The 13,866-nt window shown below is 39.0% G+C and overlaps 1 protein-coding gene across 5 annotated transcripts in view; it reads right to left on the reverse strand.

Annotated features, from left to right (window-relative positions):
• The window catches only part of FBXW7 (F-box and WD repeat domain containing 7), a 114,137-nt gene that overhangs the window by 32,409 nt on the left and 67,862 nt on the right, over positions 1-13,866 (reverse strand). For 4 of the 5 annotated variants that reach the window (XM_028744886.2, XM_028744885.2, XM_028744888.2 and 1 more), the window contains one exon: positions 1,205-1,287. In XM_028744886.2, the coding sequence (XP_028600719.2) occupies positions 1,205-1,287 (83 nt within the window). Of the gene's footprint in view, positions 1-1,204; positions 1,288-3,719; positions 4,241-13,866 lie in introns of those variants that run through there. The other variant, XM_028744887.2, reaches the window with a different exon arrangement.

The raw sequence follows: 13,866 nt of genomic DNA on the forward strand, positions 1-13,866 counted from the left end.
TACAGCCTTTTTTGCAGGCAAAATAAGGCTCATAAAACTAATTAGTTTAGAACAATTTTCTGAAAACAGGGATGACACATTTACACAATTGAAAACATAACTATTTCATCAACAAGGGGCACAGCTGTTATCTGATAAGCACAGATTAAATATTTTAGGTAAAGAACTATCCTTGAAGGCATTTCTGAGTTCACAAATATAAGATACTTATATAAAATGAACTCCAAAGATGTTACCTTATAATTCAAATCTAAATAAGTATGAGCAAGTTAATAGTGATATTGTCTTAAAAACATTGTATTTTATGAGTAGCTATGTTGGCTTTTTCAGGATTTTTTTTAAAAAAACCCACATGAATTAGGAAAGGATTTATTAGCTAGAAATGCACTAACAAGCATTCTGTATGCAAACTTCTACAATTAATCAAATATCTGCATAGCATTTTCCCTGTTTTTCTTTTTACACAATTCAACAATGGTAGACCTATAAATCTGAGGGGGGGGGAATATATAAATGAATATATTTTAATTCATAATGAAGAATTTAAAAGGAAGATTAAAACTGAACAGCAGATAAATTGCCTATGGAAAGCAATCTATTAAAACCAGAAAGTTTCACAATGCTGCAGATTTGAACAAGCTCAAATGCAAGAGGTAGTTGTTATGGCAACTACCAAGTAGTGAAGTCGAGTTGTATGCATCCCTGGTACTGAAATTCCTAACCAAAGAAAATTAAAGAGTTGTTAAATTGACGTGCCTGCCTATGATAAATGTACATCTCTTTAATTTATAAACGGAACTCCAAGTTGTGGAGAGGTTATTATTCAATGTGACTCAGGAATTATCATGTTGTTGTATGCAAGAATGTTGTGATTAACACCAATGATTTTGTTGTCTCTATAGTCCAACTTGATGCATATCCCAATCTGCAAGTTTCCCTTCACTGGGTAGATGTGAGGAAAGAAAAATATTAGAGTCCTTTGAAGCCATGTAGAAGGATTCATCCTAAATTTGTAAATAAAAGGGTTTGTTTACCTCTTTATAAATTTATAATTTCAGCAATTTCAAGCAAGTGAGGTACTTATGAATGTAGATAATTCACTCAGATTTGTTTTGTGGTATAACCATGCAAGAGGTGGCTGGGCAGGAAGTACAGGCTGCAGTAGTGTATCTTAAACAGATGACCTGTCATTGCATTGAATTACCTTGTGTATTCTGAGACTTTGCAGGGTTTCTTTCCCAGTGAGAAAGAACGGACCTCGGAGCCATGGTCCAACTTTCTCTTCATCTACAAAATGGGACAAGGAACAAAAAAATGGTGTTAGTTTGGCAGCATAAGCGAGGCCCTTAATGAACAGGGTGGTAATCTTTTTGCCTGTACCTATCAATATTTTCTTAATATCATCCTGTGCAACCTGCATTTTAAACTAACAAAACATAAATTATTCCAATGACCCAGCTTTTCTACAACCCTTTGCACCATAATCACTTGGCAGCTAGAAGATACCCTGCTGCATTATGATTTGCATTATGATTTGTTTCCACACATTTATTCATCTCAATTAGTTATTAAATGATTCAGTTCATTACTCTGCACATTCTTTGGAATGATAGGTATAAATGCTAAAATAACATCAAACTGAATGAAATATTCTCTGATAAACACTTAAAAACACAGATCAGAAACATTTTACGAATGTGAAAAAGCACATAAAACTACCTCCCTTTGGGCAGTTCCTTACATTTTTGCCACCAGTGTCATTAGGATGGCCTTAGGACAAGTAGCTTTGTGCAATATGGCAAGATAACCGTGTGTGTGTGTGTGTGTGTGCAGTGTTGCATTGTCAACCACAGAGAAGTTTATCAAAGTTAGCAACACTTATATATCAAGTAATCTTTTAACTACAAACATTTAGACTGGAAACTGAAAGAAGCAAACAAAAACATATGAAAAGTGGAATACATCCAAAAGCAAACTTTTTAGGTTTGACAAGGTGCAGCAGTGGCAATTCGACACCTATGCTGGCTGAACAGTATGGAATATACATGTGCTTTTGCCCAGATTTATATCTGGTTGTTTTTCTTAATATGGTAGCTATTTAAAATGACTGGCTTCATACCAGTTGTTGGCAGCTAAAATCAAATATACACTATCATGCAAATGCAGATTTTCCCATTCCCATTTTTTAAAAAAATGGACATTCACTATGTATTGTGGCTGTCTGCTGACACCGAAGATACATTAGAATCATTCAAGATACTAAAGAGCATTCTCACTAAGGAAATAAGCATTCTCTTAGGCTTATGAATTGTGTTTTATTTTTAAACAAGGTTTCCATTTAAATTGTGACGCTTATCTTTTTCACTTGAGCAATAATGGAAACACCCCTCTTGTGCTCAGCCTTATTTGTGAGCCTGTGCCTCACATGGGACAATACACAGCATGCACCACACAGAACCAAAAAGCCTTCTCCACCAGCAACCTTTATTCAGTGCAAGGCTGAGGATAATGGAGACCATATTTTCATCCATGTACAGGAGCATGTCTGAAGACCCTTGGAAAACACTTCCCATATTTAGAAAAAGACATTGATTTATTGCAGAGCACCCTTTTGCTATAACCAAATTGCAGCTGCAGAAATGGGGGTTCATATACTAAATGCTTTTAACCTCCATTAAAAATTAAACTGATTCTCCCCTAGGGGATATCATGATATTCTAGCAGTAGTATTTCTTGTTTCCGACTATGAAATGACTTATTTTACTTCAGCAAACAAATGTTAGGAATATGAATTAACTCCTACTCTGAACACAACTTCATTTTCTCAAAAGCATGGGATACATTCTAAACAACAGGCAGTTGTCCAAGGATGCAACAAAACTCCTGTTTTCTTAATATTTGTAGGAAACTTTTTCCATCCCTTTTAAGCTCCAACTGTTTTAGGTACTGGGAAACCTGCAAAAGCTTAGCACTTGGCACTCTATGAAATACTCTTAATAAAATTACCACTTTGTTAGGCTAAAAAGAAGTTTATGCCCATTAGAGGTATCTAGTGTAAACAATTGCATTTTGTAGGAGGTTCTGTGAAATTCAAAAACTTGCTCCACAAGTACCTGAGGAAACACACAATCTTGTAGAAAATTATGGTTGGTTGTTGTTGTTTTTTAAATAACAGATCCTGCAGACTGTATTCTGCATTGCTCTTGGGAATACACTGTATCTCTGAAACATTTCACAGCATGCTCAAAATGTCTCTTTGATATAAGCAATTACATGTTAACATCAGTACTATTTGCATCCAAAGCTGCAAAATGAACATGAAATACTGAGTGAAAGTAGAAAAGGGTCTTTTTTTTTTTTTAAAGGGAGGGAAAAAAACAGGCTAAAGTGCTGAGCTGAAGAGCCAGTTCGGTTGAAGGTAAATAGTCTGATCTTTCTTTGGTTTCCCATGCAGACTCCTAAAATAAAAGGATTTCGCATCTCATTGAGCCCTTTCATTATTTGCCTTTATTCAGCGTATAGCATGTTAAGCATCCAGGCACCACCAAAGGAGGGGGGAATACAGAGAGATACCGCAGCCATCTCTGATGATACAGATTTTTCTTTCCTCAACAGACACACACACACACAGGCACATACACACACGGGCACACAGGCACACACACACATCTATATAGATACATATAGGAAGGGGGACACACACCATACCGGTTACTTACTTTGTAAAAAATCATTTTTAAAGTGCCGTAGAACCCCATGTTTTCGGTATTTTTCCCCTTCAGCGGTTCCGTGCCCCCGTGTGTCCGGCTGCTTGGTAGCCTCTGACAATATAAACCTTTTTCAGGTAGATATGTCACAGACTCTAATGTGGACATGCTCGGGCACGTCGGAGAAGGAAGATCAGGCAGCAGAAGCAGCAGCAGCAGCAGCAAGCAAACTCCACCGTGAATGCGAGGAACGAAGCTCGATATCAAAAACCTCCTCCCGGCACACATACATACGTACAGCTTGTCTGAGGAGAACTTAAGGGAATAATGAGTGAGGGGGGAAGATTATTGGAGGAGACTTTGCCCTGTCAAAGCCTTGACTGAACAGATTCCTCCCCGAGCGGCACAGAGATCAGATTACATCTTCCCTCACGCTGCGAATGGTGCAGTCCAAGCTTCAGCAATGCAGGCTGCACATCAATTATATGGTGCTCAGCTCCAAGGAGCCTGTGAGCACACAGCATGGGAAGGACTTCGGCAGGAAATTAAACCGTCCCCACGCCATCCTCACATTGGCCACTGGGCTCGAAGGAAAGGCTGAATATCTTTAACTATCTTCTCAAACCTGGCTAATTTATCTCCCCCCATTTTAAACAAACAGGAGAGCACTGGATAATTCACGATTACGAGCTGAAGCAAACAAGGCGATTTCCACTAATTACAGCTATACGGTGGCCCTCCGGCAAGCTGACTGGACCTTTATGCCATTGCATCTAATGGGTTCAAACACTGCTGCATAAAAATGCAGTTAATTTCAAATTAATTTGAGATAAGCATTTCCTTTGGCAAGCAGCCTACATTTCTCATTTGGGGGAGGGGAAATAGTAATGAATTTCATTGTTACGCTTAGCGCTCAATCCAATCATAATAAAATATGCAACTAGTTTGATTTAAATATTAATTCCTTCCTACTGTGGGGTGTTTTTTAAAAAAGTTGTGCTTACAAAATAACAGTTACTGACGAGAAAACTCGTGAGGTCATCTTGTCCACCCCAAATGGAGGAAAGATCGGCACTACTGTTCTCTTACTACTCTTCAGTTACAACAAAAATATGAAATAATTATTCAATGACACTCCCCTCCCAAACACAGTTGACGCTACTGGAGAATCACCCTCCAAAGTGTTTTTGTTTTAAATACTTAACTTAAATCTGTATTTCTGCTATTTAACTATACTGTGGCCCTATTTTCAAACATATTTGAAAGCTACTGTCATGACAGACCTTGAAGATGTCTATTTCACAGAGCAGATTAATATGACCACTTGCACCATTAGGTGATTCCCCCCCTCCCCATAATCACTTCCTAGAGAGACCCCTACAGCCTTGCAAAAGGGTCCACATGCAATCAGCTATCACATTGATGAAGGTACAAGAACTAAGTTTTAGCTGAACCCTTTCACAAGATCCAGATCCAGCTGAATCCCTCTATAGATTGTTGCAGGGGGCAGATTTGCATCACAGGGGGAGAAAAGCTACACCATGTTACAGCTCATATTCCAAATATATGAACGTAAAACATCAGATGAAGCCTGTTCAGTCAAGTGGAGCTATCACGTGTCTTGAACATGATACTTCTGCTACCCTTAATACACTGCAGTACGACATTTGCGTGGAAGTATGCTCGTATTTTCTCCAGATGGCATTTCTGCCATGAACACAATGTTCCTTTCCCCCCTTCTATTATAATATGAAACATTTTTTTAAAGCTTCCACTTTTTAAAATGTTCCTACTTTTTCCCTACAATCTGATGTGTCCCTGACTGAAGTCTGGTTTGGGTATTTATTTTTGGCCTCAAAACTGGCTCCTGATTTTTAGTTTAAAAATAAAATAAAATAGTGTCATGATATAGGTATAGTGCAGACATATGTAAATTGCATTTTCTCCACAAAAAGCAGAATACTTTCTGAATGTTGATGTTGTATGTTTATGACAAACCTTGTAATTTATATACGGGCATGCTATCTTAAAAAAGTATTTCTGGACCAGAAGGCACATTTTGAATTTTAAGGAAGAATGATGGGCACCAGTCACAAAATGGTTGCCATGGCATAACACAGCATGCCTGCTGTGGGGGCATGGTGACATTAGAGACAGTTCAGTCATTGATGCTTCCCACCCACCCAAGACAGCCAAAGGCTTACCATGGGAAGTCAGCTACGTCCTGAGTTCTCGCCCGCCTCCCACCAACATCACAAACATTGTCTAATAACAATGGAGCATTTCCCAACACCAGCAAAAATATACACGGTGATCACACCACTCTTTCTCCTGCGCATGCTCAGCACACATACAGGCCACATACACATGTGCATCTCTCTCAACTCACTCATGCACACACATTCCTCATATACATCTCTCCCTCTTTCACACAGACCACAGATACACACAGACCACATACACATCTCCACCCCTACTCCTCCTCCTTCCCTCTCTCTTACACATGCCCACAAATCACATGCACCTATCTACTAAGTGTGTCTGTCTGTCTGGGTGTCTGCAGGAATTTCCCCTCTAACTTCCTCACAAGAAATGAGAAGAATGGTGTCTGCATGTTTTGCCTCAAGTTCTAAAATATGTCAGGTTCCAAAAATGCTAAAAGCTTACGAAAAGAAAAGAAAAGAAAAGAAAAGAAAAGAAAAGAAAAAAGAAAAGAAAAGAAAGCTGGGTATTATGGTTCTTCTTAGGCCTATTACTGGTTAACAAGTTAGGACTGTTGGCTATTTTCCTGGTTTGTGAACTAATATGAAGCTACTGTTCCCCAATTTGGACATAACAGGAAACTTAGGACCACCCAGGATCTTTGTGTCAAAGCTGGCACACAGTGGATGAATGCTCAGCCCTCCTATGCTCGTTCCTGGCTTCATAAACCAGAGTTTACAAAGCCTGGAATGAGAGTCCAAACCAGATATTACATCTTATCTGAATACGCTATTAAAGAGTTCCTGTGCCCAATTTTCTTCTGTGACAAATTCTCAAAAAACAGTCATTATTCAGAGAAAGGTTAAGGAAATATCTGGTACTCAAAAAATATTAGTAAAGTTAAGCTTCTACTACAGTGGGTATAAAAGCATAAATCCCAGGGTATGATCTGAGGGTACATGAGAGACACCAATTGGCTGAAGCTAAAGCAAGTCTAGGACAAGTCAGTGCCTGGATGGATGACCATATGGAAACCACATGTACACAATCTTGGTTCCATTATGGAAGAAAGGCAGGATATAAAATAAATAAATACAGTAAGTAAAAGAGGAAGACATTATCCCCATTTTGCAGAGGGAACTGATGTGTTTGCATTACATGACTGTCAAAATGCCTGTCTTGTCACAAACGAAAAAAAGTAAATCAAGCATGAACAGGAATCCGGTGTTTGTGTATAAGAGAACCAAAATACGGAGAAGATTCTGTGTATGTAAGAGAAGACAGTAAGCTCCCCCAAGCTGCAGTCTAAGTAACTGCAGATTATTTATGCCTATACAATTATTTCCCTACTGGCCTTACAAAAACAACTTATTAAACTTTTAGCAGGCAAGTTTGTTAGCAAGTTATAAATTAAAAGCCAAAATTACTAAGTTTTATGCTTTAAGTTTTCTTAGTCAAGTTAAGTAACAACTGAATTCCTGAAATCTGTACTGTTCATCATTAGCAAAACAGGCTATTTTAAAGGGGATTATAAGATCCAAGGGCCAGTACCACAACTAGACATCTGTTCTAATCTTGAGCCTATATAATGTACACAATTTCTTCATCACCATTCTTGATGAAATGGAGACTCTATAGAACATACATGCAGCCCTGTGAATCTGTTATAGTTACTCATTTCTTAAAGTCTTTTTTGGGGTGGGGTGGGGTGGGGGTGGCAGAAAGGACCCAGTTGTGGTTAATGGATATGCCTGCTGTCAATATTCAGATGCTAAATATCAGTACTCAAAATGAACCGTGAAAAGTGTATAAAACTGTTAACTCATATACTACTGTGGTTTTAAAAAAAAGGAAGGCTGGAGAATAGCAGAAATCTTACTTCTGGTTTCCCTGAGATCTTCCATTAATATCTGAAACACCAAGAGCAGCATTCTGCTACAGAATAAGGTTCTTGCATACCAATCCTAAAATTAGTAGCAGCAAAACTCCAAGCAAATATGATGCAATGACACAGGTTGTGATGCTGAACTGCTGCAGTAGCTGTGGGCCCTTTACTAATCACTTCTTCGCTAATAAAATTTTCTACTGCTCAGTATGGTATATTTTTCTCTGGTCCTTCATTACACAATATCTATTCATCTTCTAACCACATAACAGCTACAATTCCACAATGGTATTTCCACTTCTCTATTAAGTTTCATTCCTTACACATTTCACAGCAGAGAGCATGCGAGAACTGAGCTTCTGACCAGCTCTGTTTCTTCTTATCCTTTCTTTCTTATAACCCATCTTGTATGAAGGGAAAAGGTAACACATTCACAACTTAACTTACATTATTTAATGTCTATGGGAAAAGGAGAATCAGATGTAGAAAATAATTTTTCACCTAAACTACCAGGGTCAAGATCAGCCACGGACACTACTGCATTACTATAAAATAATAAATATATAAAAGAATTAGGATGTGTAACGCTTACTTCAGCTATCCCTATATGTTTAGGAATAAATATACAAATCCTAGTTGCATGATCAGTTAAAACATTTTACTTGGCCAGGAAGAATACTAAATACCTTAAATTTCACTATTTTCATTTTTATATTAGGTGATAGTCAACTCTTACTTACTCAGGGTGCCTAAGTCCATTTGTTTCAAGAGATTTACTCTGAGCAAAACTTTGTAGAATACCCAAGGGTTTGCAACCTTGTAAACATCAGAAAAGATTCTAGAAAAAAACTCCAAGTATTCTTGTACCAAAACACAATAGCAGATTATTATGGCAAAAACTTTTTGTAGATTCCTGTTCCCCAGATGCAGCAAGTGTTAAACTGTATTGATATTTATTACTTTTATATATCAGAGAGAGTTCAAGGCAGTCTACAAACACCTTGCCATTTTATCTCCATTTTATCTTCAGAACAAGTCTGTGGGGTAGGTTAGGCTGTAAGAGAGAGGCTGGGCCAAGCTTATCAGTGAGCTTCAGAGCTGAGATAGGACTTGAACCTGGTCTCCCCAATCCTAGTCTAACCACTGCATCACACAAGTGCAGCCCTCTTCAGGACTCCTGAAACCTATATATGAAATGCTGCAAGCACAACCACTTCCCTCTTTGGTGGATCATGCACTTCTCCCCACGATCCAGACCCCCATGCAACCAGAGGCCCAACTGTGGGAAGGACTGGGAACAGATTTATCCTAACATGGTTACAATCCCCTTACAGACTTTTCTGCTCAACACAGGAAGGTCAGGGTGAAGGACAAGGAGCAGTCCTACACTCCCTTTAGTTTCCTCTTAAAGTGTTCAGTAAAACCAGTGTGTGTGATGGGGGGGAGGTCGGAGAGAGAGAGAGAGAGAGGGAGGGAGAGAGAGAGAGAGAGAGAGAGAGAGAATGACCGAATATATGCAAACACTAGGAGCCAAATAACTAGAAATACAAGGGGTTAGTGGTGACAATTCTATGTAAAACTTAAAATGTCTACAAGGTAAGCACTGTGGTCATTCACAGCAGCAATGATTGCAGCTAGCACAATAATCCAGCATAGTTTCAGTGGGTCGAGCGGGATCATGGGTTCAAACCCCACATGAGCAAGGCAAACGATTCCTGCATTGCAGAGGGTTGGGCTATATGCCCTTCGTGGTTCCTTCGTTGTCCAGGGCTTTGTAAAGTAATGTAAAATTTTTCACCAATGCCAAGAGAATAGTATCATACACTACTAATAAGCACAATTATCACTGATGCTTTAGCGTAAGCAGCAGTAATTCCTACAGGCGTAGAATATTCAGTACCATAGGGTAGGAGAAAATGACTACATCTTTACACAAACAAAGAAGACTAAAGTGCTACTCCCTTTCTGCTGATGGTACTTTGATTATGTAAGTGGGATCAGACGACCCGATGACAACTGGGAATACCACTTGGTCAAAACACACAGCAGTGAAGCTCAAGAGAGCGCTTTGCATTTCAGACTCCCTTAATATTACACTGTGGGTTGCCAGTGGAAGGAGAAAAAGTCACAAATACTCAATTTCTAAGCTTTGCCCTGAAAATCCGTAGCGGTCTGAACCAATTACAAATATTCCATGCTTTAGGAAAACAGGCCAATTCCCCTATTTACACAAACAGACTATTTGTACTTGAATGCAGACGACTCCCTTTTAACTTAAAAAAAAAAAAACAGAAAATATTTTCTTCCCCTGAAAGAAATTGTATAAATTTGTTCCATACCAAAACATGTAGTCTAGTTTAGCTGTTTCCCTGCCCGTCTGCCCCATTTAATGATGAGCCCACTACAGTAATTTCCCCGCTTAAGGGGAAAAGAACAAGTCCGTTCTAGAAGGGAACATGCTTGCACACTGGAGTGGTACAACAGGGAACTGCTCAGTTTCTCAATAATTCATTGAAAAGGTTACCAGATGTGCATGCCTGCACCGAGGGAGGGAGCAACTGCGTCACTCATCATGAGAACTGGAATTGTCACAGACACTATCTGGTAAGGGACGCATATTCCATGCAGTATTCATTATAGTAACGGATGTGGTAGTACAGAGTAGTACTGTATTTCCCAAGCAACATCACTGCTGTTTGCAGGAAAACGCTCCTGTCGAGTCATCAGAGTAACAGGCACTCCAAGTTATGCTAGGTCCACACCATTAAAAAGGTTTATGGGCCAACACCATCACTTTTAATTGGGGCCGGAAGCTACTGGGAAGAGCTTGCAGATACTTGAGTGAACAAGCTCCTACTTCCCCCATTTTCATCAGGTGTTGTGGAGACATGCTTTATTTATTTATTTTTATTTCCACGGCGGCCCCATGGTAGACTACATTGCTGAAATTAACTGGGGAAGTTACTTCAGAATAAATGGTGCTTGTCAGAGACCTGCACTCTGGTAAACAAAACAGTTGATGGATAAAGTAGAACGAAGCTGGCAGAAAAGCACTTCTGGCGAAAGCTGCTGCACAAGATTATAAACAGTGGATCCAGGATTATTCCCAAACTGCAAATTCCCAAATCCACTAGGGTTGTGGAAGCGCTGTAAACTAACAGTCATTCAACTTTATAACAACTTTTCCCCCATTCTGTCTTGATTCACACTTGATCTCATTCTGAAGCACCTACACTGCATTGAGCTCTTGGAGAAATTGCAGGACAACAATTCGCAAGTCAGTAGGGAGGCAAGCAATTTCGGGAACTTATATTCAGGTGGTATGAATAAATCAAAAAAGCTCGTCCCATATGGTTGAGAGGCCAGACACCGGGTTTATAGTTGCAGATGTAGAAAAGGGTTTTTAGCATACGTCACATATAATGTCTAAATTGGGGGGGGGGGGGGGCTCCATGTTTTAAAACTCTAGTACTGAGTTTCCTTAACTATGATGAATGCTTTGCTAACTCCAATGAGAGATCACAAAGAATGCCTGGAGGAAGACTGCTGAGATCATGTGAAGGTGCCAAATTGTGAGCATATCTTTCTAAATAAGGTCAGGGTCACCCTGGCCCCGCAACACACACATTGTTGAGGAAAGTAGTATTATAGTATTATAGCACTCAAAGCCTACTGCAGTGATGGAGAGCTTCACTGATTCAACTTCCACCAACTGAAGAGTACTAAATGGGTTTGTAGGAGCCGTGCTCCAAAGTGCATGTTTGGAAGTGTATGCTTCCAAAGTAACTAGAGTTTTCCATTATGTCCAAACTGTGGAGAGCTCTAAGAATCACGATTCAATCCTTTCCTCTTTGAACTAACCACTGGACCTCTCCAGTGTTAGGTTATAATGGGAAACTATGATTACTTTAAAAGAGGAAGCAGGGATGGAGAGGGGAAGGAGACAAGTCTGAGGCTCATTCTTACAACACTAAACCACAGCTTTTGTGCTCTATCTAAAACAGCCCACGTGGGGAGGTAATCTAACTATCGTATTTGTGAAGCATTTACTCTGGTGTTCAAAACACCTTGGGAATAAAGTAAAATTTGTAACACACCTCCCTCCCCTGCAATTGTAACTTATAAAACTCGACATAATGAATCAATAATTGAAAAAAGACACGGAAGGGTACACCATACATTTCTGGGAAAGACAGTTTTCTCTAAATATATTTCTTCCCACTATTGCTTTTAAATGGGAACTGGATCATCTTTCTACACAGTTGCACCACAAAATCTGCATCTGTGTGCTGAAAATACAAACCAATAATGAAATGCAAGACTAAGCACCAAGTATATGATAATGTCTTATTACTACACAGTGTACAAATTAAAGTTCTTGGTTACGTGGGCATTTTAATATATGCTATTATAATGCCTTGGAAGTATTCCATAAAATATGGTGCCCAGCTCTTCTCAACTCTATATTGAAGTTGTGAACATCTACCAGCAACGTACAGTGGTACCTCGGGTTAAGTACTTAATTCGTTCCAGAAGTCCGTTCTTAACCTGAAACTGTTCTTAACCTGAAGTACCACTTTAGCTAATGGGGCCTCCCACTGCTGCTGCGCCGCCAGAGCACGATTTCTGTTCTCATCCTGAAGCAAAGTTCTTAACCCAAGGTACTATTTCTGGGTTAGTGGATTCTGTAACCTGAAGCGTATGTAACCTGAAGTGTATGTAACCCAAGGTACCACTGTACCTAGCTGAGATATGTCTAATTATAGTATTTCCTTTTGTACTCAGAAAATACATGCAGACAAGAATGGAGACAATTCTCTTCACTGTCATACACCCATCGTCTGTCTTGAATTATTGCCATGACAACTTTCTTCTGTCTGCAAAAATTAAGACGCAACCTACCCTGAAGTTTTGTATCTTGTCCAACCAATTGGAGACATCACCAAATCTGTACACATCAGAAAGGAATTTCTAGAATGCTGGAGGTCACATTAAGTTCTTTCAAGTTTCCCTAACCCATTGTCATTCAGTGTGTCTGCTATATAATTTTGTATGGACAGAGGCTACAATTGGAGTTATCAAGCAAGCAAATTTGTTCAAACCAAATGAAAGGCATTTCTATAGCATGAGTCCCTAAGGTTCAAAGCCAATTTTCTTTTCTTTTTTTCCATGTGGACAGGATTGCCTATTATTAGGGATATTTCAGTCCACCATGCGTGTACAAATTAATGACATTCTGCTTTGCATTTGACAGAAACTGAGATTTAAAACTAGTCTACTGCTTTCTTCTTACAATAAGTTAATGAAATGGAAGGATAACAACAAGATTAACAAAGGGTAATGACTTGGAATGACTGAAGAAAAGTATCTGCCTCGTCACTTTTCTGCTTCTGTAATAAAGACACTTCGGTAACAATGTATTCTTTTCTCTAAATGAAAGCAAACATCAACTAAATAAAGGTTAGCTTCCCATAAACAAGAACACTACATATTATTTAACCAACTTATCAATACCTTTGTTTAGTTGTCTGATGAAAGCTACAGAACTCATGTCTTATTGATTGTGGGACAAAAAGTAATTCAAATTATTTGAAAACCCATGTTCTTTTTTCCCTCAGTGACACAATACAGCAAATTACAGATCACAACATATTTTGGTTGCTTCCTGGTTTACAGTTCTATTTTTGCACAACCAGAAATATGTGGCCCAACAAATCTACAAAGCCTTTGTATGAGCTAAATTTTACTTATGCACATATTTTTGGACTGAATGGCCCAATGCATAATGACACTACAGAGAAATATTCACTGCTTCAGAAGCCTGGGAGTCTCTTTAGTGGTTTAACATGATACAAACAGTTCCTCTGATGGCATAAATAAGATTTTGCTTTCTGGTGCTCAAATCCCCACTCAGCCATGAAGATTGCTGGGTGATTATGGGAAAGCCACCGTCTTCAGCCTCACCTACCTTGCAGGGCTGTTGTGAGAATAAATGGAGAGGGGAAGAGATCCATGTACGTCATCTTGAGTTTCTTTGAGGAAAGGTGGGATATAAATGTAACAGTAATGATA

Source organism: Podarcis muralis, chromosome 9 (genome assembly GCF_964188315.1).
Source record: "Podarcis muralis chromosome 9, rPodMur119.hap1.1, whole genome shotgun sequence".
Classification (NCBI taxonomy): domain Eukaryota; kingdom Metazoa; phylum Chordata; class Lepidosauria; order Squamata; family Lacertidae; genus Podarcis; species Podarcis muralis.